General features: G+C 48.0%; 1 protein-coding gene across 2 annotated transcripts in view; it reads left to right on the top strand.

The window, feature by feature from the left end:
• The window catches only part of PRPF18 (pre-mRNA processing factor 18), a 155,914-nt gene that overhangs the window by 4,718 nt on the left and 123,965 nt on the right, over positions 1-27,231 (top strand). For both annotated transcript variants that reach the window (XM_085652952.1, XM_085652951.1), the window contains 2 exons: positions 4,454-4,558; positions 26,003-26,116. In XM_085652952.1, the coding sequence (XP_085509078.1) occupies positions 4,454-4,558; positions 26,003-26,116 (219 nt within the window). The remainder of the gene's footprint in view (positions 1-4,453; positions 4,559-26,002; positions 26,117-27,231) is intronic.

Below are 27,231 nucleotides of genomic sequence, written 5' to 3'. Positions count from 1 at the left end.
TTGTTAAAACACTTCCTTATTTTCTCATTTATTTATAATGTTTTTGTCCAGTGTTTCACATTGCATGCTGCAGACATTGGATGATACCAATTTTATTGGACGAAGAACCTTAATGCATTGAATTTGGTTTTGAAAGCTGAAGTAAAATATTTTAGAATTTTACGTCAAATGTTGATGACTAATTAACTGTTACACAGCTAGTTAGATACTTGCAATATTTGTGAAATGCCTACCCTAATTATATTTGCTTTTTGGATGTTTCTCGATTTTTCTGTGTGTTGGAATTCTGGTAGAAAACTTTGAAGTGTGTAGTCCTAAGAATTCAGGTATTTAGAGATGCAAGACGAGACATTTCAGAGCTCGTGTCATATATATTCAAGTATCTCCATATGGATTAAGTTTAAGCGATCCATGGCTCCTGCCTCTCATGGGTTTCTGAGAATGCCCAGAACAATTTCTTTGCAGTCAATTTTGCCTGCCAATAAGCACAAATATGTGCATTTGAGGACAAGGCTGAATGTGTAGTGAATGGGCATTCTGGGTGGATTCTGTGTGTATCGATGTAGGGGTCTGATTCTCTCCATATGTATCTCTTATTAGATCGGCAGAACACAACAGAGAATTCTATGCACATTATTCCCTAGGCTAGTTTAGCGTGCTGGTCCCAGAGCACATTGATAAATACAAGTATAGCATGTGCCAACTTAACACTTGTGGCTTAGAGCAGCAGTTCTTAATCTTTTGACTTCTGTAGACCCCCACTCATTCATTACTGGCATCCAGGAACCCCCACTGAATTATTATTGGAAGCCGGGGACCCACGGCCTAAGAAGGGTTTATTATTTGAGCCTCAAGATAATATACAAAAACAAGTATACACCATACAACTGATCAAGTATTGAATTACTTTTTTGAATTCATAATCAAATATAGAAAACGCTTTCTTATTTTCAAATTTTCTTCTTTTTTTCTATATACTTTATTTATTTAAATTTGTTTAGTTTAATATTATTTAAGTTTGTAAAACGGTTATGGACCTCCTGAGTCAGCCTTGCGGACCCCCAGGGGTCCTCAAACCACAGGTTAGGAAAGAACCACTGGCCTAGAGCACCGGATTGCCCAAATGTTTGCCGAAAGGGATGGGTCTTTCATTTTTGTTCTGAATCTCGAAGTTTACATCTTATCTTAAGTTCAAAGGGATACTTCGTACTCTCCTACCTTTAACGTATAATTGGGTTACAAGATAGTCCTTTTCGTATAAAATTGCATATATCTACAACAATAAAAAACTTTCTAAAATATTAATTGAACAAAATATTGTAACAATCGCACAATTTTATTATCCGTGTTTACAGTATCACTACAATTTAAATCTTTATCAATATGATTATATGAATATGCCACACAGTCAAATCTAATTTATGAAAGTTCTTTACTATCGAGCAGCAGATGTTCAAATAATTTGAGTTTCTCGCCAAGTACAGTTCTTTGGAGTGGTTCAACCTTCACCAGACTTCCACGACTACTCAAACTGGCAGGCGATTGAAGCAAATTCTTATTAGTTACAGTAGTGAATGAAGGGAGCCACATAGTGCTTATCCATTTTGACGTCTCAGTGCCACAAGTCCTTGTGGACCAACATATATTGGAAATATGAAGGAGTGGATGTGAGGCCTTACTGCGTGTTGAATTGGATCAAATCTGTTGTAGATGGAGTCTATAAATTGGAATTGGGTCTGCTGAATCTTCCAACCATATGGTTCCTTGAGATATACTTAAGGGTCAGCTCTGTAGCCGGTTCTGTTCAGTGTTTAAATGTACCCATTAGCCCAGATGAGCAAGATCTACCAACATCTAATTTAGATGTATGCAGCTCATACTCTTATGTTTATTGTCCTGGAAAATGAGCCAGAATGTCTAGCTGGCATCGCTGTGGCCCTCATCACAGCTTTGCCCAAATTTGCAGTGCAGATACCGGAGGAGTGGAATTAAGTTTACTGGCTGGTATTTACCCTGCAAAGTTCGGCCATTACAATTTATCCCCGAAATGGAGAACTGCTAACACCTAGATAAACTGGATGTTTTACTGTGCAGTTTTTTTTCTTTTAGAGTGAGGTGAGCATTGAATGCTGCCTTCAGATTGGCGCTGTAGTTGATGTGGGCCTGGGCAACGGCAATGCTGCTGCCTGCAGGTGGAGAAGTGTGGCTCAATGGTTAGAGCGGCAGACCTCGATGCAGAGCACTGGTCCGGGACCAGGGTTGGATTCCCGTCGCGGCATGGTCTCGGGCTATAAATTCCGCGGAGCCGATATTCTCGCCTCAGTGCCTATTCTAATCATGGGTCCCACGCTGCAACTCTGGGCAATAGCTTGCTTAATGTCCACAACGGCCCCACAGCGCTGGGAATGCCTGGCTTCACCCTGGGGATGCCCAGGAGTGGACATTTCACAGGGAAAGCCAGGAAGGGTTCCCTAGCGGTAGGAATACAGCGCCGGGAGACCCCGGTCCGGGGTAGCTGTGCGCTATATAAGTACTAGCACATTTACACATTTACATTTACCTACAGCGAATCTCCCAGGTCTCTGGCATGGAATTAGCAGATCCTTAATTTTTGGACTCAATAATTAAGGGCCCTGCCACACTTATTATTTCAATTTGCATAATTTCTCCCAAAGTTAACATTCAGAGTTAAATAACACTACTTATGATGAGGACCTATGTCCTGACCTCATTTGTCTGAATGAGGGACAACCATCTCTTCTTAAGTAACACTAAAAACCAAAACAGAACGAGTGGTACAATTAATGATCCTCTCCCTCCTGACTGGCAATTCTCTTTATGGTTCATGCCAGTACCCATAGCAACGAAAAAAACCTAGATATTGTTTTTGACTGGAATATTTTATTTATGTTACAAATACAAGGAGTACTCAAAAACATTAACCACCATCTGTTGATGCTTAGATTTGTCTGCTGCTCTAAACCAGCCACCTAGTGGAGCTGGCCATAGTGAGCAAGGGACCCACGTCTGGGTATACCCATCCCACTTAGGGTGAAAAGTACTATGAAAACAAATGATGGACAGAATGATGAATAAATCCTACATTGTGCCACTAGATTCAAGCTAGCCTGGCTGATGAAAGGTATTACCGAGAAACCGGCCCCAGGATGCTTGTTTCCAGTCCAGAGAGGACCTGGCTTGGCAGTTCGGTCTGGACTGTTCCCGTGAGGCGCAGGGTCGAGACTGATTTGCATATGGCTTGGTCTAACCTGGGGGGGCATGGTGAGCAAAAGAACCCAGAGATTTAACCCAGATCTTTTGACTGGGGGTGAATGTATGATTTATTCAGCATTCCGTCCATTTGTTTCCGTAGCACTTTTAACCCTAAGTGGGATGGATATGCTCAGATGTGGGTCCCTTGCTCACTGTGCCACTGGATTCAAGAAAGCCTGGCTGATGAAGGGTAATACCCAGAAACCGGTCCCAGGATGCTTGTTTCCGGTCCAGGGAGGACCTGGCTTAGCAGTTCGGTCTGGACTGTTCCCATGAAGCAGTGGGTCAAGACTTATCTGCATATGACTGGGTCTAAACTGGAGTGGCATGGTGAGCAAAAGAACAATGGATTTGACCCAGATCTCCTGACTGGGGGTGAGTGTATGAGTTATTTAACATTCCATCCATCATTTGTTTGCGTAGCACGTCTCTCTCTACTCTAGCACGCTGATGTGGCTAGACCTTAACAAACTATGACCAGACCATTATTAATATTTTTTCTATTCCTCATCTGGGTGAGTGCCATTAAAAAAATATGGTTGAAACCTACTCTTATGTCATGATACAGTTTAACAGCGCTGCATGTAGCCTTGTATTTGCTTCAGAACAGAACCAGCGCCTTGAGACCCTCACGGGTGAGTAGTGCACTTACAATTCCCTGATTGATTGATTGATTGATTGAGAACACTGAACTTTGGATCCCGAAAGTAACAAGAGGGGTAGTCTGGAGTCAGTCCAGGTAGAAAAAAGGAGACTCCAAAATTAGTACCTTTATTTCAGTTCCCAAGACAGTTGAGTTCAATGGAGCAAGCTGGGATGAAATATTATACCAGCCCCAGTCTTTAAAAAAGAAATAAAAATAACACTGCATGGTAGGTCTTTTCTGATGCCAAAGGGACTTTAGTTGAGATATAGAAGATGTTCATATGGTTGCAGAACATTGTGATTCCTGATATGCACCTAATTATTAAATGTATATGTTCAGTTTTTTTTTTGCATTAATAAAATGAGTGAAAATATATTGAGTGTAAATGTCATGTGAGTGAAATCATTGTGTACTTGTTGCCCTCAGTATCATGGAAGCAAACTCCTAGAACTGCTTGAGTAAGTTGTTTGTTCATCAGCCTCTGAAGTTTTTATCTGTGACTGTGCTGCTATAAAAATCTGTTGTTTTACATAGATACAAAATGATGAAGAGGAAGAGCAGCCATCGTCCTCAAGTAATCCTGTATTAGAGCTTGAGCTGGCAGAGGAGAAGTTACCAATGACTCTTTCTAGACAAGAGGTAAGAATGTACATAGAAATGGAACCCATGTGCCTATATTTCTATTCATCCATGTGTTGTATATGGCTGCCTTGTATCCTGACTTTTGTTTTTGTAGAGCGAAAGAAAATTAATTTAAGACACTTTCACTTCCATTATAACCTACTTCCAGGGGTTTGCGGTAATGACTGTCTTTTCTGAGGAGATACGTTAAGAAACAATAGTTTATATATAATTTTACTTATATGCAAATGATTGATGATGATAATATTGATGAGAGATAGGGTCCTACATTTCCTATATAAAAACCCTTCCCCAATTTCCTTATTATATTCAAGTTCTGATGTTTGTAGTCGCCAGTAATCAGAGGTAGATGCTCTACTGTAGTAACTTATTATAGTTGTAGTGTGATGTCATTAATGCTAACCATTTGCCCAACTACTAGTCTGGCTTCGGATCAACTGCAGCACAGAGATTGGTACTTTACACATTTTATACAATGGTAGTCGATACCCTTCTGCCCACACATGAAGATGTTCCTGTTACCTGATATTTCTGGACACGGTCAACTATCCTACCCTCCTATGCACCCTAGAGTCTCAAATGATTCTCCGGCATTGTCCTTTGGTCCTCTTCCTGTCTTTTCATCTTGCACCAATTTCTTCACATGGGCACCTCAGGTCTCGAAAGATCCAGGTTCCGCAATCTCATCTGTCATCTTCAACCTATATATGGGCCCGCTTGGTGCTTCCAGATCAAATCATTTGGATTCACCAATTTGCCCATAATGCACAACTCTATTGAAAGTCTTCTTTGCTCCAAACATTCAATGCCCCAGACACTGCCTGCACATCATTCACACCTGGTTGTCCAGTGCCTACCTTAAGCTCACCCTAATCAAGATAGAATTCCAGTTATGTGCCAATAACCACAAGCAACCTGACTGAATGACATGATCATTGACTGCTTCAAACCCCAACTTTCACCAAATGCCGGGTCACTTGGATTCACTGTGGATACCAACCTTACCCTCCAAGAACACATTAAAAAAAAAACTTAGATGGCCTATTAAATGCTGTCTCTTTTAAAGAAAGTGAAACCGTTTATTCCAGAAAGTGACTTCAGAACTACTGTCTAACCCTTGTACTCCCACATCTGCATGGTGTTAATGACCTGCTCCATGGCTTCCCAGACACCACACTGGAATCCTTTATGTGCAGCATATATGCCTTTGTTCTAGGGCCTGAATAAATTTGATCACATCACACCCATCCTGATAGAACTCAATTAGTTCTCCTTGCCATCCCTCACCATCCTCAAAAGCAGCGGCATCATTTAAAGAGCCATCACAACCAGCACCCATGCTTATTTTGCACTCCAGCTCGCCATCTCTGGTTGTTTTCAGCACATCCAGGTCACCATCAGACTGCAGATTAAGAGATGTACAAATAAAATAAAAAAATAAAAAGGCACAAGTCAATCTATCTATTCATCCAGTATCTGGAACAACTTTCACGTATCCATCAGGACAGCCACAAAGCTGCTCTGATTTAGGAAAGAGTTGAAGCTCCACCTCTTTATAGAATACTGTGTTACAATGCATTAACCTTCAACAAACCAGCTACATCTCCTGCCACTCATTGAATTTATGCTTGTCTTTGACCTTGACTGGTACTCTGCTGCCTTTTGACTAGGTTAGAGATACAGAAATACAGCCTACCTAGATATGTAGTTATATGCCATCATGCCTCCATCAAAGGCAAGCAGCCATGGTGAAAATCAGATCACAGAACATCATTACAGTAGCAGTTCAAACAATGAAAAAAAGAACCGCCCTTTCTTTCTTCTGATCTGTATTTTATTAAATTAATAGTGGTCTGCAAATTGGAAATCTTTATGGCACCATATTTCATTTTTTGCACGCTGTTGGCTTTAACAGGAGAGATGGACTCTTTGCATGTTTCTACACATTCTACTAACTGGCTTTTGGTTTATTTTTTTAAACACTACAGATTCTGCTGTCATTCCTCATATGTCTGCAAGTATACTATCTCTTTCAAATGAGAGTCCAGGACACCAGAGATTTAAGCAGTTTGTGGAAAGGTTGATAGTGTGACCTTGTAATAAGAAGATAAAAGACCATCTGCCATATTGAAAAGGATATTGATGTCACCTCGGAGTTCCGTGACCTTATTAGGGAACTCTGCTTTTGGCTTGGTTTGTCTGTACCATCCTTTAATTCCTAAGTGACTTTCAATATCCATTTAATGTATAGTAGTAGGTACTTTATCTCATATAGCACATGATACACAATGCATTCCTGCTGCTAAATATGTTGTCTGAGAAGAAATGTGGGTCCTGAGGATAGGACAGATTTAGGGACTGAGGCTGAATGTTTAAATAGCCAAAGAATTCCAGTGATGGTTGGTAAATAAATTCCTCCTGCTCATGATGAAAAGACTGTACGGGGGTTGAGGGAAACAAGCTTTATTGGAAAATCTTTTAGTTCTTAGATTCTGATGAAACCTGATTTTTGCCTTGGAGATAACATAGGGTTGCACAAACATTTGTGTGGAGTACCAAGGCTTGTTTCCTACTTCTTTCTTGTTTCCGCTTTCCTGCAACAGTCAAACCCCCATTTTGGGCTTTTACTGAAAGTGTGGCATTTACAATAAAGTCTCTCCTTATAAAATGGATAGTCCAAACGGATTTAGCGCAATAACTGAATAAATTATCATAAAAAGAGATGGGCCAGGCACTAAAAAGAATTCTCTTTATACACACTAATTTATTGCATCATACAGAAAAATATAACAATGTATCTGTTTCATTATACAATTATTTTTCTATACACAGCTGCAAAAATATATCACACATCTATAAACTAATCCTAACCATACGTATTTGCACTTTTGTGCCTAATTTTTTTCTTTTGCACAGGAAGAGTTATACATTGCACGGCAATTAACTATTTTTGTTTGTGGTACTTTTGATTTTTAATTCCATATTCTCCTCTTCTTTTTAGCCACTTATTGTCCTCTCATTGGCATTGCATTCAAAGATTTGCATCCCTATTGATAGTCTTCATCAGGATACATGCATCGTTTTCTAGATTTTAGTATCTTTGTTCAGTGTTTTGTGACCAATTCAGTATATTGTGTAAGTTCGGGAAGTTAATTCTAACACCAAAGTATTGTGTTACTCTCCATGTCGAATCAGTATCAACAGCGTACACGTATCAGAGATACCAAAATTGCCTACATCATCATTATAATGTTCAGAATTTCTAATATTTTTAATTTAAATCTGTGAGAAAGTGCCATCTTTCTTGCATGGTATGCCCCCACTTTATGCTGAATTGCTGAATGTACTTTGACTGAGTGTGCCCTGGACTCCTGCCAATCAGATGTCCAGGGCCTATGTTCCTTCCTTAAAACAAACAAAACTCAAATTGGCAAACCCTGGCCACATGTCAGCCCCTGGTAAATGGTACCCTAGGTACGCAGGGCCTTGTGACCAGGGAAGGCCTCTAAGGGCTGCAGCACTCATTGTGCCACCCTTAGAGGCCCTGTACCCTTTCACACACACACTGCCTCTGCAGGCTGAGTGTTTGGGTGCAAGACAAAAACAAAGTCGACATGACACACATCCCTGTGTGCCATGCCCATCACCTACACTGCCATGGCATACATCAGCTACCCCTCTAGCCGGGTGCCGTATGCCAATGGTGTGGGCACAGGTGCAGGAGCCCTGTGCCCCTACAGTGCCCAGGTCCATTCCTGAGCACTGTAAGTGCAGTGCTGCCATTTTAGAGTACATGGTGCTTAGAGCTCGTCAAACACGAGCTCCATAGCAACATAATGGCAACACTGAAGACTGAGCAGTGTGGTATCAAACTTCTCAGCACATTAAACCCACACTGTTGCCAGTGTGAGATTTAATGTACCAAACACCCCAGAGGGCATCTTAGAGATGCCCCCTTAAACCTAACCTACAATCCACGTCTGCTCTGAGGCTGCCTAGGCTGCCACCCAGCAGACATGTTGCTGGACCCCTGGGTAGGAGAGCCCCATCTCTCCTGGGCCTGCAACAATGCACATCCTGGGCGAGGTGCTAAATCTCCTCCCCCAGGATGGGCAGGGGGAAGCTTCAAAGGCATGCCGCCTCTGTGAGCTTCCCCAGGCCACTGCAACCCCCCCACTCTGGCGGGAAGCTTTGGCCGGAAACCCCAAATAGGGACAGGGGATGTGCCAGCCTGCCAACCCCACCCCTCAGGTGGGGGAGGCGAGGTGAAGCACATCTCCGGGCTCTCGCCATCTTAAAGATGGGGAGCCATACCCTATCAGGACTAGGCTACTGCCTCCCTCCCACAGGAGAGAGGCAGGATAGGGGGTGTACCCACCCCAGGACAGGGACCCATTGGTCCCTGCCCTTCACTTACCTGTAACGCCCCTAAATCTAGTATTTAGGGGCACCCTGCACCTTCCTTCCCCAGATTCCAGATTCAAAACTACAAAGAAGAGCAAGAAGAAAGAAGACCTGCCCTGCTGCTGCTAAGAAGAGGAAGACACCAACTGCTTTGGCCCCAGCCCTACCGGCCTGTCGACCCTCAAACCTGCTCCTGCTCCAACCCGGCATCTCTTGTGGCCAGCAACCTCACAAACCCCGGAGGACCTGGCTACCTTTTGGCTCTAAGCCCCTGGGACTCCCATGAGTAGAGGCTCTACTCAAAACCTACCTCTAATCCCTGGCAGCAGCCCGGAACCGCAAACCCAGCACACTCTGCACCAGCCAAGCCTGGCCAGTGCGAACAAAGACCACGAGGACGACACCACTGCGACTGTGACCCTGAGTCCGGCACCCAAGGACCTCCTTCGACACTCCTGAAGAAGCCTGCTGCCTCAGAACAAGGTGCCCCCCCCAACCGCGATCAACAGAGGGTAAGATTTCCCGACACCAAAAGGCACCCCTGCACGCGGCGCCCCGCGGCCCCCTGTGCCCAATCCCGGGGTACCTACCTATCCTCCAACTACCCAACTTACCTCTCGAAGTGGTGGTGGCACCTGAAGAATCCTCGTCCCCGAGCTTGCAGTCTGTTTCTAAACCGGAGATTTCCCATTGAAATCAATTGAGCGCCCGAAGGCTCAAAAGCACCCTGCACCCAGCCGCCCGAGTGGCCCTGGCAGTGAAACCTCTACACCTACCTACTTCCCCACTTGCCCTGAGTAAGTGACCAGGAGCCCAGCTCCCACAGCCGCGTGGCTTGCCAGTCAGCAGCCACCAACCAAGGCCCCCCTATCCCTCCTAGGATAACATTGGGCCTAACTCTCTTGGCACCCGGCCGCCCTAGAGTCGCTGAGGGTGAACCAACTGTACCTACCTGACCCTGGGCGACCCCTGAGTCTGTGCCCAGAACCTCAACTCTGCCAGTCGAGTATTTACCCTTAAACCGATAACTCTATTTTCCTCATAGGGTAACATTGACTGGCTTTTTCCTGAAATTTTTTCGAAGTGTCGATTTTTCAAATCTTAAAATATTCACTAAAAATCAGCCGAGTAACGAAAACGAAGTTACTCACCTGCTCTTAGGTCAGCTCCCAGTGCTGGATCTTGGTGCCCAGCACTGACTCTGAAAAATACTTACAACTGTATTTACCCGTAACCCAATTTTCTTCCATAGGAAATCATTGACTGTTTTTCTGTGAAATTTCTTTTAAGTGTCAATTTCTGCAATCTTTAAATATTCTTTAAAAATCCTATAATATTTGAAAACGTAATTACTTACCTGTTTTGGATAAAGGTCCCAGTACTGAGTCTAGGCACCCAGTACTGGATTACAAAAGTAACGAGAACATACTGTACCTGCAACTTGAATTTTCTTCCATAGGGAATCATTGACTGTTTTCTTAAAATAGCTAAATATTGTTTAAAAATCATTACAGTAATTAAGTCGACTTTCATCACTTGATTCTAAGTACTGACCCAGGACTGAATCTAGGATCCAGTCCTGGAATTCCAAAAGTAATCTAAAAAGTAATCTGTTGCAAATAACTTGAAACTTCCATTGAGCTCAATGCATTGTTGTGTTTAAAATAGAGTTGCCTATTGCAACCACTTGTAACTGTTTACAAAAGTCAATAGCATATTGCAAAAGTATTTATATAAAACATCTCATTCTGCGAAAGTATATTTTAAATCCAAGTGTTGGTTCTAAAATAAAACAAGCATTTATTTTTTATATATAAACCATTGGCTTAGAGTTCAGTTATTGAGTGTGTGAGACCATTTGCTGACTGAGTGTGTACAACAAATGCTTTACACTGTCCTCTGATACTGCCTTACTGCTCGACCAAGCTACCACTTTAGAGAGTAAGGTTATATCTAACTTTAGCCTCTTTCAAACCCTTGGGGACTGTGGACTCTGTACACCCTGTACCTATTAAGGAACAGTATATACAGAGCCACTTTCTCACATTGGTGGGTCAGCGGTGGGATACAAACTTGCATTTGTTGGACTACTTGGTTACTATCTGATCACACAACAGAACTCTTAAAATTGCCTTTAGAATTCTGATTGGTCTTTTCCAAAATTACTAAAAGTCTTGCTAGGGCCTTGCTTAAGTCCCATTAGAATTTTAGAAAAATAAAAGTCACTATAGTCAGGGTAGAGGATTAGAACTGTCAGGTTAGAATGACTCAAGCAAACCTAACGGTTAGTGACAATAATAACATGGACCTGGTGGAGGAGCTCGACCTCGCACCTTACTTACACTTGTCTTTTAAGGAATTGAGGTCCATATGCAAACTTAAAAAATTACCAATGGGCCTGCATCCAACCAAACTAGGGCTCCAGGAGCTCTTGGCTGAGTGTGCTAAAGACCACCCATCTGAACATGGTGACGGCCAGTCAGATGAGGAAGGGGAAGCAGAGGAGGTTGACAATAACCCCCCCATACTATCCCCTAGGGAGGAGAGGGCACCCATACCCTTCAATCCAAGAATTAGCATCTGGGCACCTAGAGATTACACAGGTGACTCTGGTACCAGAGAGAACACTGGGGGACCCACCAGTGAAGAGGACAGCCTTATGAGGCTGGCCAGAAGACTAGAGCTAGAGTCCAGGCTTCTGGCTCTAGAAAAAGAAAGGAGAGAGATGGGTTTAGCACCCATCAATGGTGGCAGCAATAATAAAAATAAGGATAGGGAGGAAACTTCTGACCTTAAAATCCCCAAAGGGATTGTCCCTAAATTTGAGGAAGATGATGATATCACCAAATGGTTCACAGCCTTTGAGAGGGCTTGTGATATCAGAAAAGTAAGGAAACCTCTCTGGGGGGCACTCCTGTGGGAACTGTTCTCTGGTAACTGCAGAGACAGGCTTCTGACCCTTTCTGGGCCAGAAGCAGGATCCTATGACCTCATGAAGAAAGCTCTGATTGAGGGATTTGTATTCACCACTGAGGAGTATAGAATTAGATTCAGGGGGGCTCAGAAAACCCAGACCCAGTCCTGGATGGATTTTGTAGACTTCTCAGTGAAGACACTGGATGGTTGGTTAGCTGGACATGGTGTGCAGGATTTTACTGGATTGTACAATTTATTCATGAAGTAACATATATTAAGTAACTGCACAAATGAAAAGTTGCATCAGCATTTGGTAGACCTAGGTCTAATTTCTCCCCAAGAATTGGGAAAGAAGGCTGACCACTGGGTCAAGACTAGGGTGACAAGGACAGCCACTGGGGTGATCAAAAGAAAGTGGTCACAAAACCGCCCCAGGGGAAAGGTGGTGAGAATCCCCAAGATAAAAAGTCTGAGTCTTCCAAAGGGCCCCAAAAACCTGTTAAGGTGGGTGGGACCCAAACTACTCCCTATGTGCCTCAACCCTATAGGGGGAAGAACTATGATCCCTTAAAGGCCTGGTGTAATAACTGTAAGAAGTCAGGACACCTAACTGTGTCTTGCCCCCACAACAAAGCCCCTAAGGCACCCAGTACAGCTACTCCTGGGGCAGCAAGTATACAAATGGGATCAGAGGTGTACCCTGAGCAAATCTGGGAACACACAGAAGCAAGTCTAGTCTCCCTGGGAGAAGTGGAGTTTGCCACTGTAGCTGTGTGGCCCCCCAACTTAAAGAAATGCTTACAGTACCCCTGGGTGAATGGAACTAGGGTAGAAGCTCTGAGGGATACAGGTGCCAGTGTCACTATGGTGAAAGAGACACTGGTTTTCCCTGAGCAATACTTGATTGGGAAATCTTACCCAGTCACCAACGCTGACAGTGTCACCACAAGTCATCCCATGGTGACATTAGGCTGGGGGGGGGTTTACTGGCCTGAAACAGGTAGTGGTCTCTCCAAAGTTGCCAGCTGCCTGTCTGCTTGGAAATGATCTGGAAACCTCAGCCTGGGCTGAGGTTGAGCTAAAGGCCCATGCAGCCACGCTGGGCATCCCTGAATTGGTGTGTGTGCAAACCAGAGCACAGAGCAAGAAGAAGGGTGAAAAAGTAGGTCTGGAGCCTGAAATAATGGCCCAGCCAACCAAGAGAAAAGGTAAGAAGACTGGGGAACCAGCTTCTACACAGCAAAACATTCAGGACCCCTCTCCCCAGGGAGAGAATTTGGATACCCCTGAGGGAACAGAGTCCATGGAGCTTGACCCATACCAGGTTGAACTCTTGGGCCCAGGGAGACCCTCTAGGGAAGAGCTGTGCCAGGGTCAGCGAGACTGTCCCACTCTTGAAAGCCTGAGGCAGCAAGCTGTTTCAGAAGCAAGGGGAGATGTCAGTGGTACCCACAGAGCTTATTGGGAAGCGGGATTACTGTATGCTGAGGCAAGAAACCCCACTCCTGGAGCAACCAGGAGGGTGGTAGTGCCACAGAAGTACAGGGAGTTCTTCCTAACTTTGGCTCATGACATCCCCCCCTAGCTGGACATCTGGGGCAATCCAAAACTTGGGAAAGGCTAGTGAGTCACTTTTACTGGCCCCAGATGCACCAAAAGGTGAAGGAGTTTGTCAGCTCCTGTGTTACCTGTCAAGCCAGTGGCAAGACAGGTGGCCACCCAAAGGCCCCCCCCCATCCCACTACCAGTGGTGGGGCCCCCTTTGAAAGGGTAGGAGTGGACATTGTGGGTCCACTTGAACCTCCCACAGCCTCAGGGAACACATTTATTCTAGCGGATCATGCCACTAGGTACCCTGAAGCAATTCCACTTAGGACTACTACAGCTCCTGCAGTAGCCAAGGCCCTCCTGGGTGTCTTCACCAGAGTGGGGTTTCCTAAGGAGGTGGTTTCAGACAGAGGTTCCAACTTCATGTCTGCTTACCTAACACACATGTGGAAGGAGTGTGGAGTGCAGTATAAGTTTACTACACCCTACCACCCACAAACCAATGGCCTTGTTGAGAGATTCAACAAGACATTGAAAGGTATGATCATGGGTCTCCCTGAAACTCAAAAGGAGATGGGATGTCCTGTTACCATGCCTGCTTTTCGCTTACAGGGAGGTACCACAGAAGGGAGTAGGTTTCTCACCCTTTGAACTTCTGTTTGGTCATCCTGTAAGGGGACCACTTTGTCTTGTAAAAGAGGGCTGGGAGAGGCCTCTTCGAGAGCCCAAACAAGACATAGTGGACTATGTGCTTGGCCTAAGGTCCAGAATGGCTGAGTACATGGAAAAAGCATCCAAGAACCTTGAGGCCAGCCAGGAGCTCCAGAAGCACTGGTATGACCAAAAAGCTGCACTGGTTGAATTTCAACCTGGGCAACGGGTGTGGGTTTTGGAGCCAGTGGCACCAAGGGCTCTCCAGGATAAATGGAGTGGCCCTTACGCTATCCTAGAAAGAAAGAGTGAGGTCACCTATCTAGTTGACCTGGGCACTAGCAGGACACCCAAGAGGGTCCTCCATGTGAACCGCCTCAAGCTCTACAATGACAGGGCTGACATCACCATGCTGATGGTGACTGATGAGGAGCAGGAAGCAGAGAGTGAACCTCTCCCTGACCTCCTCTCCTACAGCCCAAAAGATGGGTCAGTAGATGGTGTGATCTTCTCAGACACCCTCTCTGCCCAACAGCAGACTGACTGCAAGCAAGTCTTGCAGCAGTATGCTAGCCTCTTTTCCCTGACCCCTGGTGTGACAAACTGGTGTACCCAATGATGTGGACACTGGTGACAGTGCACCTGTCAAGAACAAAATCTATCGACAGTCAGACCAAGTCAAGGAGAGCATCAAAGCTGAGGTCAGGAGGAGGAGCCTAGCGCGCAACCAAGATGGCCGCGTAGGTGCGAGGCTCCCGAGGACCTCCGCGACCTCCTGAATTAATCCTGGCGATATCCTGTCCTTGTTGAGGGGACTGTGTTGGGGAACCGGAGCTGAGGCGCCACCCGTTTTTTGGGCTCGAATCGGACCCCGAACGCCGGTGGGAGCATCGATCGGAGGTTGCGGCCTTCTCCTCGCCGGCCCCCCGGATTGGAGTAGTGGGGCGATCCGGGGACAAAGTGAATAACGGCGGCGAGCGGGGCTGGGCGACTGGCGTACCCCGCACTTTCACTTTCGCTTTTGCGCCCTCCTAGCTCTCAAGCCGGGTCGGGCTGCGGAGCGGGGTGCGGTGGCCTTGTCCAGGAGCCCGGCTGACCCGCCGGCGGTGGGTTGACCCGCGGTTCGGTGGTCGCCCCTGCCCCCCCCCCCTGGCACCCGTGACTGGTATAGCGGCCCGTTTGGGGAGGTTGGCACGACTGTGGAAGAGCCAGCATGTCCACCAAACAAGATGGCGACCGGGCGAAGGTGAAGACGACCCGCCGTGGCACGGCGCACCAGGCCAACAGTATGGACCGCTACACGCTTCAGAAGGGTTCTCCGGAGACATCGAGTGCATCCCCGGTGGGCCCGACGGAGGCATCTGCTCATCCAGGGGATCTGACCCTCCGGGACGTCATGGGCGCCATCGCAGAGATGAAGGCCTCGGTGGACCAGCGTTTCGACACCTTAGCGCAAAAAATAGACTCGGTCCTTGTGGATGTGAGCCTTGTGAGGGCAGACTTGTCCAAAACAAACGACCGAGTCGACTCCCTGGCCCACACCACGACGAGCCTCACGACAGACGTGGTGGCCCTCCAGAAGGAGGTGCGCCGGCTTGGCCAGGCGAGCGCCCTGATGGACCGGCGATTGGAGGACTCCGAGGGTCGGGCCCGGAGGAATAATGTCCGTATTGTGGGGGTCCCGGAGGGACGAGAGGCGGAGGCGGCGGATCTCTTCGTGGAAGATTTGATCCTGACCCATCTCCAGCCCCGGGGGCTGAGTAAGCTTTTTGCGGTGGAGCGTGCTCACCGGGTCCCCGGGGGCAGACCTAAGACTGGTGCCCCGCCGCGGCCGCTCATTGCCCGGATTTTTAATTTTCGGGACAGAGATGCTATCCTCCAGACCTCCAGGCAACAGGGACCGGTCAAGCTTGACAACATGGAGATACATTTCTACCCAGACTTTACTCCGGCGGTCCAGAAGCAGCGACAGAGCTTTCTTGGGGTTAAACGTCGCCTAAGGGACCTGAACCTCAAGTACTCAATGCTCTTTCCAGCCAAGCTGAGGGTAGAGGTGGATGGTCGCACGCACTTCTTTGACCGGCCCGAGGCGGCTGGGGACTGGCTGGACACTCTGCCTGGAGATCGGGGCCGGGGGGGCGGGGGGGGGCGCGGCTGGCGAGGAGGGCCCGCCGGATCAGAATTGAGGGGTGACTGAATAGGCCTTGCTCTGGACGTTGTTCCTTCACCATTTACTGATTGCGTATGTTCCCCTCCTATGGAGGTTGCGTGGGGTCTGTTGGGGGCTTCCCTCCTCCTCTGGGGGACTAGTTAGTATTTAGCTATGGGGCGACAGGCACACTGCACTTTGGGGGGGCTGTCTGGGCTCATGCAGGGGTGCAGGGAGGGGGGAGTTCTGTTGGGACCGGGGGGTGGGGGGGGTGTGTTGTTTGTTAGCACCGCAGGGCAAACCCGCTACTATGTTGTTGTTATTAGGATGCTCGATGGGGGACGACCGATTGATTCGACGTATGATGGGGGGTAGGGATTTGACTGTGTTGTCATGGAATGTTAACGGCCTGGGGGATAGGATTAAGCGTGGTGTGGTCCTGCAGTACTTAAAACGTATTTCACCAGATGTTGTCTTCCTGCAGGAGACGCACCTTATAGGTAACTCCTTTCATGCAATGAATCGGCGGGGATATAGTTTGGTGGCACATTCCGGCTTCACCTCGGGCTCGCGGGGGGTGGGTATTATGATCAAGAACTCGCTCCCGTTGGAGATTGATGAGGTGCGCCATGATGAGAGGGGACGCTACACGGTTCTGGTGGGAAGAATGGAGGGTAGAGTGTTTATCTTTATATCCGTGTACGTCCCGCCTGGGTTACAAGTCACCACATTCGCGGACCTGGGGCGCCTCCTTCTGGACCTTCCGAGTGGCCTGCTGGTGGTTGGAGGGGACTTTAATGCGGTAGCCTCTGGGTCTATGGATCGCCATCCCCCTAGGGACCTCCCCCGGGCACAGGCGTGGCTGCCCGGCCTTCTGGACACGCTGGGCCTGGTGGATTGCTGGCGATTAAAGCATCCCGAATTGCGACAGTACACCTTCCACTCGGGTGCCCATGGTAGCCTCTCGCGGCTTGATTACATCCTTGTCCCGGCGGCCCATGCAGGGAGGGTGGGGGAGGTGCGCCATCTAGCACGGGGTATCTCAGACCACTCCCCATTGTTGTTGCATTTCGATGTCTTCCCGAGGGGGGATGGCAGGGTGGCCCCAATCAATGCATGGTATTTGCGTGACCCCACCATTCGTGCCGATTTGATCAAATCCTTACAGCGATATTTCGACGAGAATGTGGGGTCGGTCTCTTCCGCCATCTCCCTGTGGGAGGCTTTCAAGGTAGTCCTTAGAGGGGAGGCCCTCTCCTTTATCTCCCATGCCCGGCGGCTCGAGCGGGAGGAGGTGACCCGGGTAGAGGCCGAGATTGCAGAACTGGAGGGTGACCTGGGGAGCGGGGTAACAGACGCCAAGTTGCATGTTCTACACCTAAAGCAGGCGGCCTATCGGGCCCTCGTCACGGAGGCGGCCAGGGGCCTCAGTAGAGAGCAGCAGGGGCGATTGTATGATGTGGGTGATAAGGCTGGCAAATTGATTGCGTGGTTGGATAAGAGGGAGAGAGCGAGCCGCGTGGTGCCTGTGATTGAGAGTATTGATGGTGCGTGTGTCACCGAGCCGGAAGCCATTGTCTCCTGCTTCGCGGATTATTTCCGCGAAGTCTACTCCCCGGTTTCCCCCTGCTCGGAGGAAGATTCCCATGCCCTGCTTCGGGACATCGCACTGCCCTCCCTAACGGTGGAGGACAGGGATTCGCTTGACGCCCCTCCCACCTCGGACGAAATTGCCTCGGCTATTCGCTCGGTTGCATCCGGCAAGGCCATGGGCCCCAATGGTATTCCCATCGAGCTCTAAAAGCTACGCCCGGATGTGTTGGCGCCCCACCTGCGCGCGATGTTCCTTGCGGCCCACTCGCAGGGTTCCCTCCCGCCGGACCAGCGCCTGGCCACAATTGTGGTGATCCACAAGGAGGGGAAGCCCCGTGAACGGGTCACATCCTATAGGCCGATTTCGCTTTTGAACGCGGAGCCCAAAATCCTTGCCAAGGTGTTGGCCAACCGGTTGGTTGGCGTGGTGGGCGACCTGGTCCACCAAGACCAATCTGGCTTTATACCGCACCGCAACACGGCGCTCAATCTGCGGCGCTTGCACGGGGTGCTCGCGCGTGTCCCATTTGTGCGGGAGCCGGCCATCTTGGCATCCTTGGACGCCACCATGGCGTTTGATACGCTTGAATGGCCATACATCTGGGCGATGCTGGCGAAATTCGGGTTCGGCCCGGGTTTCATTAGCTGGGTCAAATTGCTATATTCGGGCCCATTGGCGCAGGTGGTAGTGAATGGGCGAGTCTCGGCCCCATTCGCGCTGGGGAGGGGTACGCGACAGGGTTGCCCCCTGTCGCCTCTCCTGTTTGCCCTGGCCCTGGAGCCCCTGGCGGAGTGGCTACGGTGGCACCCCTCTATCCGTGGTCTCCGCTGGACCCCCGAGCATGAGGACCGTGTGTCCCTCTACGCTGACGACATCCTTCTGTATCTCGCCTCCCCGCGTAAATCACTGATCGTCCTGGTTGATGTTTTGCGCTCATTCGGTCGCAACTCGGGCCTGGTCATCAACTGGGCGAAATCCTGTGTCTATGTGCTCTCCGGGGAGGCTCCGGCCCTACCACGGGACTGTCCGATCCAGATTGCCCCCCACGGTTTTCGGTACCTGGGTATCTACATCACACTTGACCCGGAGGCCCGCTATGAGCGGAATTTGCTGCACCCCCTCCAGCGCTTGAGGGAGGACGTGGTGCGCTGGCGGCGTCTGCCGCTCTCGCCGCTCGGCCGAGCGGCTTTGTTCAAAATGATGTCCCTGCCGCGATTCCTCTACGCCCTCCAGAATACTATGGACTTGGTCCCGGCACGCTATTTCCGTGAGGTGGAGGGCCTCCAGCGGCGCCTGTTCTGGGACAGGAGGCCGCGCATTGCTCTGGCTAAATTGACGCTCCCGTGGTACGATGGGGGGGTCGCCCTCCCGGACATTAAACGGTATTACTGGGCCTCCCAACTAGCTGCAATTAATCATGGCCTTTATGGGCCCGCCTTGAACCCGGCATTTGAGATGGATAAAATGCTCCTACCCGGTGGCGATTACAATCGCGCGCTCTACTCTGGCGCGCCCGACTCCCGTTTGACGGGACCGACGCGTGTTATGGTGCGTGTCTGGCACGCGGCTAATGCAGCTATGGGGTGGAAGAACCGTTTGACCCGGGCGTCACCGCTGTATGCGTCTGAGAGGTTGGGCTCCCTATGGACGTCGAAGGGCTTCGAGAAGTGGGACACGATCGGAATCAGCACGGTGGGAGATCTCTGGACGAGGGGGGGATTCAAAACTTTTGAGACGCTGCAGGCGGAGTTTCAGCTGCAGGGCAGTGAGTACTTTCGGTACCTACAAGTCCGCCATGCGCTGGGCTCCGTCTTCCCGGACGTCGCATCCATTCCGGAGTCTTCCCCCCTGGAGGACAGAGTGCTGGACGGCCATGTACCGGACAGCACGATCTCCCTCATATATAAAAAACTGATCAACGATAGATCGTGCCTGCTGACTAGTCTCCGCGAGGCCTGGGTTGCCGACGGGCTGGAGCTGGACGGCGAGGATTGGATTTCCGCGGTGGCCTCCCCGAAAGAGGTGGCCATCCCGGCTCGCCTTCGTTTCGTCCAGCTCAAGATCCTTCACCGGGTTTACGTGACGGGGCCAAGGCTTCTGCGTATGGGTTTTGCTGGTGACGGACTGTGTAAGCGTGGCTGTGGTGCGCTGGCGACTTTCATGCATATACTGTGGGAGTGCCCGAAGGTGGAGCGATTCTGGCGTGGTGTGCATGAGGTCCTGCGTGTGGTTACGCGTGTCGCGCTGCTGCCTGAAGCGAGGAGATGCTTGCTGAATGTATGGGAACCGAATGACTATTCGGTCCCGCAGACGCGGTGGGTGACTCTGGGATACATGATAGCTAAGCGTGACATTGCTCAATTGTGGGGATCCCAGAGGCCCCCTGCGGTATCGGCCTGGAAAGAGCATATGGATTGGTGTATGTTTCGTGAAAAGGTGGTGTATGTGGCGAGGGGTAAGCCTGGGGCGTGGGTGAAACTCTGGGGCCCCTGGAACGCCTACCGCGGGGGTATTTGTGAGCCACCACTGCTACCGGCTGCCTCACCCGTTCCGTCTCCCTAGACGGCCCCCCCTCCCTCGGCCGCGGGCGCGCGGTCCCCCCAGTCCCTGACCTACTCCCATTCCCCTCCTCAGAATTCTGCTGCTGGTTTGGATCCCCCACTTATGGAGCACGTGCTGTCACTTTGGATCGCGGGTTGCCTTGCGGGTGTGGTTTTTTGGTGTTGTTTTGTTTCAAGAAAAGGGAACCGTACTATGGGCTTGGAGCTGTGTGGCCTGCACCATTGATTACTCCTGTTTCACTGCTCTGCACTGCCGAGAGACTTTTACTGTATGTATGCAATATGCTTTTGTCATTCTAGCGGCCGGCCGGGTGGTTGTAGGCCCATACCTGTAACTTTTACAACCTGCAATAAACGGTTTCAAAAAAAAAAAAAAAAAAAAAAAGCTGAGGTCAGCAAGATGCTGGAGTTAGGGGTCATTGAACCCTCTGAGAGCCCCTGGGCCGGCCCAGTGGTTCTGGTCCCCAAACCTCATCAACAAGGTGAAAAGAGAGAGATGAGGTTCTGTGTGGACTATAGAGGGCTCAATTCTGTCACCAAGATAGATGCTCACCATATCCCAAGAGCAGATGAGCTGATAGATAAATTAGGGGCTGCCCAATTCCTCAGTACCTTTGACTTAACTGCAGGGTAATGGCAGATTGTCATGGCCCCAGGAGCGAAAGAAAATACAGCATTCTCCACCCCTGATGGGCATTATTAGTTTACTGTGATGCCCTTTGGGTTAAAGAATGTCCCTGCCACTTTCCAGAGGCTGGTGAGCCATGTCCTGGCTGGGCTGGAGTCCTTTAGTGCAGCTTATCTTGATGATATTGCTGTCTTTAGCTCCACCTGGCAGGATCACCTGATTCACCTTGGAAAAGTTTTAGAGGCTCTGCACAATGCAGGTCTCACTATCAAGGCATCCAAATGCCAGATAGGTCAGGGCACTGTGGTGTACTTGGGCCACCTTGTAGGTGGAGGCCAGGTACAGCCCTTACAACCCAAGATCCAGGCCATCATGGACTGGGTAGCTCCAACAACACAGACCCAAGTCAGGGCATTCCTTGGCTTGACTGGGTACTAAAGGAGGTTTGTGAAGGGGTATGGGTCGATTGTGACCCCCCTCACAGAACTCGCCTCCAAGAAGATGCCCAAGAAGGTTAACTGGACAGTTAGTTGCCAAAAGGCTTTTGACACCCTAAAAGAAGCAATGTGCTCAGCACCAATTCTAAAAGCTCCAGATTATGCCAAGCAGTTCATAGTGCAGACTGATGCCTCTGAGCTAGGGATAGGAGCGGTCCTATTCCAGACCAATGATGAAGGCCAAGACCAACCTGTTGCTTTTATAAGCAGGAGGCTACTCCCCAGAGAGCAGCATTGGAGTGCCATTGAGAGGGAGGCCTTTGCTGTGGTTTGGTCCCTGAAGAAGTTGAGGCCATACTTGTTTGGTACTCACTTCCTGGTTCAAACTGACCACAGATCTCTCAGATGGCTAATGCAGATGAAAGGGGAAAATCCAAAACTACTAAGGTGGTCCATCTCCCTACAGGGAATGGACTTTGAAGTGGAACACAGACCAGGGACTGCCCATGCCAATGCAGATGGACTTTCCAGGTTCTTCCACTTAGACAATGAAGACTCCATAGGGCAAGGTTAGTCTCATCACCTTTCGATTGGGGGGGGAGGCTGTGTGAGAAAGTGCCATCTTTCTTGCATGGTATGCCCCCACTTTTTGCTGAATTGCTGAATGTACTTTGACTGAGTGTGCCCTGGACTCCTGCCAATCAAGTGCCCAGGGCCTATGTTCCTTCCCTAAAACAAACAAAACCCAAGTTGGCAAACCCTGGCCACATGTCAGCCCCTGGTAAATGGTACCCTAGGTACCCAGGGCCTTGTGACAAGGGAAGGCCTCTAAGGGCTGCAGCACTTATTGTGCCACCCTTGGAGGCCCTGTACCCTTACACACACACACTGCCTTTGCAGGCTGAGTGTTTGGGTGCATGACAAAAACAGTGCTGCCATTTAAGAGTACATGGTGCTGAGAGCTCGTCAAACACGAGCTCCACAGCACCATAATGGCAACACTGAAGACTGAGAAGTTTGGTATCAAACTTCTCAGCACATTAAACCCACACTGATGCCAGTGTGGGATTTAATGTACCAAACACACCAGAGGGCATCTTAGAGATGCCCCCTTAAACCGAACCTACAATCCACGTCTGCTCTGATGCTGCCTAGGCTGCCACCCAGCAGACATGTTGCTGGACCCCTGGGTAGGAGAGCCCCATCTCTCCTGGGCCTGCAACAATGCACATCCTGGGCGAGGTGCTAAATCTCCTCCCCCAGGATGGGCAGGGGGAAGCTTCAAAGGCATGCCACCTCTGTGAGCTTCCCCAGGCCACTGCAACCCCCCCACTCTGGCGGGAAGCTTTGTCCGGAAACCCCAAATAAGGACAGGGGATGTGCCAGCCTGCCAACCCCACCCCTCAGGTGGGGGAGGCGAGGTGAAGCACATCTCCGGGCTCTCGCCATCTTGAAGATGGGGAGCCCTACCCTATCAGGACTAGGCTACTGCCCCCTCCCACAGGAGAGAGGCAGTATAGGGGGTGTACCCACCCCAGGACAGGGACCCATTGGTCCCTGCCCTTCACCTACCTGTAACACCCCTAAATCTAGTATTTAGGGGCACCCTGAACCTTCCTTCCCCAGATTCCAGATTCAAAACTACAAAGAAGAGCAAGAAGAAAGAAGACCTGCCCTGCAGCTGCTAAGGAGAGGAAGAAACCAACTAGTTTGGCCCCAGCCCTACCGGCCTGTCGACCCTCGAACCTGCTCCTGCTCCAACCCGGCATCTCTTGTGGCCAGCAACCTCACAAACCCCGTAGGACCTGGCTACCTTTTGGCTCTAAGCCCCTGGGACTCCCATGAGTAGAGGCTCTACTCAAAACCTACCTCTAATCCCTGGCAGCAGCCCGGAACCGCAAACCCAGCACACTCTGCACCAGCCAAGCCTGGCCAGTGCCGGAGTGAACAAAGACCACGAGGACGACCCCACGGCGACTGTGACCCCGAGTTCGGCACCCAAGGACCTCCCTCGACACTCCTGAAGAAGCCTGCAGCCTCAGAACAAGGCCCCCCCCCAACCGCGATCAACAGACTGGTAAGATTTCCCGACACCAAAAGGCACCCCTACACGCGGCGCCCCGCGGCCCCCTGTGCCCAATCCCGGGGTACCTACCTATCCTACAACTACTCAACTTACCTCTCGAAGTGGTGGTGGCACCTGAAGAATCCTCGTCCATGAGCTTGCAGTCTTTTTCTAAACCGGAGATTTCCCATTGAAATCAATTGAGCGCCCGAAGGCTCAAAAGCACCCTGCACCCAGCCGCCCGAGTGGCCCTGGCAGTGAAACCTCTACACCTACCTACTTCCCCACTTGCCCTGAGTAAGTGACCAGGAGCCCAGCTCCCACAGCCGCGTGGCTTGCCAGTCAGCAACCACCAACCAAGGCCCCCCTATCCCTCATAGGATAACATTGGGCCTTACTCTCTCTGCACCCGGCCGCCCTAGAGTCGCTGAGGTGAACCAACTGTACCTACCTGACCCTGGGGGACCCCTGAGTCTATGCCCAGAACCTCAACTCTGCCAGTCGAGTACTTACCCTTAAACCGATAACTCTATTTTCCTCATAGGGTAACATTGACTGGCTTTTTCCTGAAATTTCTTCGAAGTGTGGTCTTTTCAAATCTTAAAATATTCACCAAAAATCAGCCACGTAACGAAAACGAAGTTACTCACCTGCTCTTAGTTGAGCTCCCAGTGCTGGATGTTGGTGCCCAGCACTGACTCTGAAAAATACTTACAACTGTACTTACCCGTAACCCAACTTTCTTCCATAGGAAATCATTGACTGTTTTTCTGTGAAATTTCTTCTAAGTGTCAATTTCTGCAATCTTTAAATATTCTTTAAAAATCCTATAATATCTGAAAACTTAATTACTTACCTGTTTTGGATAAAGGTCCCAGTACTGAGTCTAGGCACCCAATACTGGATTACAAAAGTAACGAGAACATACTGTACCTGCAACTTGAATTTTCTTCCATAGGGAATTATTGACTGTTTTCTTTGAATTATTTTCTAAGTGTCAACTTTTAAAATAGCTAAATATTGTTTAAAAATCATTACAGTAATTAAGTCGACTTTCATCACTTGATTCTAAGTACTGACCCAGGACTGAATCTAGGATCCAGTCCTGGAATTCCAAAAGTAATCTAAAAAGTCATCTGTTCCAAATAACTTGAAATTTCCATTGAGCTCAATGCATTGTTGTGTTTAAAATAGAGTTGCCTATTGCAACCACTTGTAACTGTTTACAAAAGTCAATTGGATATTGCAAAAGTATTTATATAAAACATCTCATTCTGAGAAAGTATATTTTAAATCCAAGTGTTGGTTCTAAAATAAAACAAGCGTATATTTTTTTATATATAAACCATTGGCCTAGAGTCCAGTTATTGAGTGTGTGAGACCATTTGCTGACTGAGTGTGTACAACAAATGCTTTACACTGTCCTCTGATACTGCCTTACTGCTCGACCAAGCTACCACTTTAGAGAGTAAGGTTATATCTAACTTTAGCCTCTGTCAAACCCTTGGGGACTGTGGACTCTGTACACCCTGTACCTATTAAGGAACAGTATATACAGAGCCACTTTCTCACATTAAATCTTAACATATATTTTCCAAATTTATTGTATCCCATTACTTTTGGTTTGATGATGACAAATAGAAAAATAATAAAAATAATATAGTGGAATTGATACACTCTGTTTTTCTACATGATGTAATAAATTAGTGGATAAAAACATTAGTGAGTCTCTCCCTGGATTAATTTAGTTGTTGAGATATATCGAGTGGGCATATCACGTTTGTAAGGAGATGTAATAGAGGGTCTAGATACCTCTATTTTATAAAGGCTCATCCTGTTGAAAAATGTAAAATAAAGCTCACATTTCTGACTGAGGATTCAGGAACAACTTCTGTTGGGCGCACTGATGGATTAAATCTGAGAAGTGTGAGTTAGTTAATTACTCTCTATTTCCTAACACAATGTTGGTTTTGCTGATGTTCAGTTGCAGCCACTTGTTCTATATCTAAATCTAAACATTGTTTAGGCACACAAGTGGGTTTAAATTACTTGCTTTTCAATCTAGCCATAGCCTAAGCCTTGTTCCTTCTTTAGGCTACCAGTGTTGTTCTGACATTCCGGGATATAAATCTAATGGTTTTTAAAAAAAATGTATCAAACTGTATTCTTTTTCAAATGGCATTGCAAGACCTTTTAAGAGTTTTAGCACAATAAAGGTGCTGGTGAGTGTACTCCTCAGGCTCAATGTTCTAAAGAAATGAAACACACCAACCCCTTTTTCTTGCAGTATTTAAAACCAGAATAAAGACTAATTGGTGGAAATAGCTTGAATATCATCCCATCCCTTCCTCCTACTTATCCTTCTAATCTTGTAGACACATAATGGTATATGTTTGATAAATCTAGGTCTGTAATACATTTCACATTAATGTGGATGTAGCAGTGATGATACTTGTGCTGAACATAATTATTTGGTTGACTTTTGCAGGTGATCCGGAGGTTGAGAGAACGAGGTGAACCGATTCGGTTGTTCGCTGAAACAGATTATGATGCTTTTCAGAGATTAAGAAAGATAGAAATTTTAGCACCTGAAGTTAATAAGGTAAGCCATGGGAGTAAGGAACAATTGGCCATTTACTAGAACGTGTGCATCTAAGAGTTCTATCTGATTCTACAAATTGATTGAAGACTGGGATGATGGTTTCAGAAAGTGTATAATTAATTGATTTTGGTGATTCATGCAAACAATCAGGAAGCACAGTTAAACAAGCTTTGGCATAGCCAATAGGTCTCGCCTTTGGGACCTCATAAGTATTTAGTCATGCAGCACAATGTCCTTACTGCAACAACATTAACTGTTGCATGGCTAAACACTTATAAGGTCCCAAAGGCGAGACCTATTGGCTATGCCAATGCTTGTTGAATTTTGCCTCCACTGGCTACATGCTGTGCAGTGTAGCGAAGAAAATTGTATATACTTCACGACGTGGGTCCTTAGAGACTCAGCAAGATGTGTTCATGTGGGAAACAGATCTTGAGGTATTCTATTGGAGAAAATATCCAGTGGTTTAATCGCGCAGGAGCGGACTGTGGACACCTATATTAATTAGATCGTCTTCCCATTTTTTTGTGACGCTGCAAAATAAATGTAAAGAATAATGTTTTGCATGTCTTAGAATGCTTAAAAATGTTTTGAAAGTAGTCATTGCTTGCTCCCCATCAAAGCATGCCGCAAATGTTATTTTGCTGGAAAATGTCAACTTTCCTGAATTGCACTAGTCATGTGACAATATAAAAAGAAAGGAATGATTTGCGAAGTTCTACTTAAAAGGTGATGCGTGTAATTAGAAAAAAATCCGACGTTCAAAATACAACTGAAATGGTTGCTTTACACTAAAAAGTGTGCCTTCATGCGAAGCTGGGGGGGAGAGAGTGCGAGAGAGAGAGAAAGAGACAGCGGGAGGGACAGAGAGAAAGAGATGAGAGAGAGAGAGAGAGAGAGAGAGACCGGGAGTGCTAAAGAATAAGGTTTTGCATGTCTTAGAATGCTTAAAAATTTGTTGAAAGTAGTCATTGCCTGCTCCCCCTCAAAGCATCCCACAAATGTTATTTTGCTGGAAAATGTCAACTTTCCTGAATTGCACTAGTCATGTGACAATATAAAAAAAGTAATGATTTGCTAAATTCTACTTAAAAGGCGATGCGTGTAATTAGAAA

This window comes from Triturus cristatus, chromosome 4_1, assembly GCF_964204655.1.
Source record: "Triturus cristatus chromosome 4_1, aTriCri1.1, whole genome shotgun sequence".
In the NCBI taxonomy this organism is placed as follows: domain Eukaryota; kingdom Metazoa; phylum Chordata; class Amphibia; order Caudata; family Salamandridae; genus Triturus; species Triturus cristatus.
The sequence above is the reverse complement of the archived record's forward strand: the minus strand, read 5'-3'. Positions and strand labels throughout refer to the sequence as shown.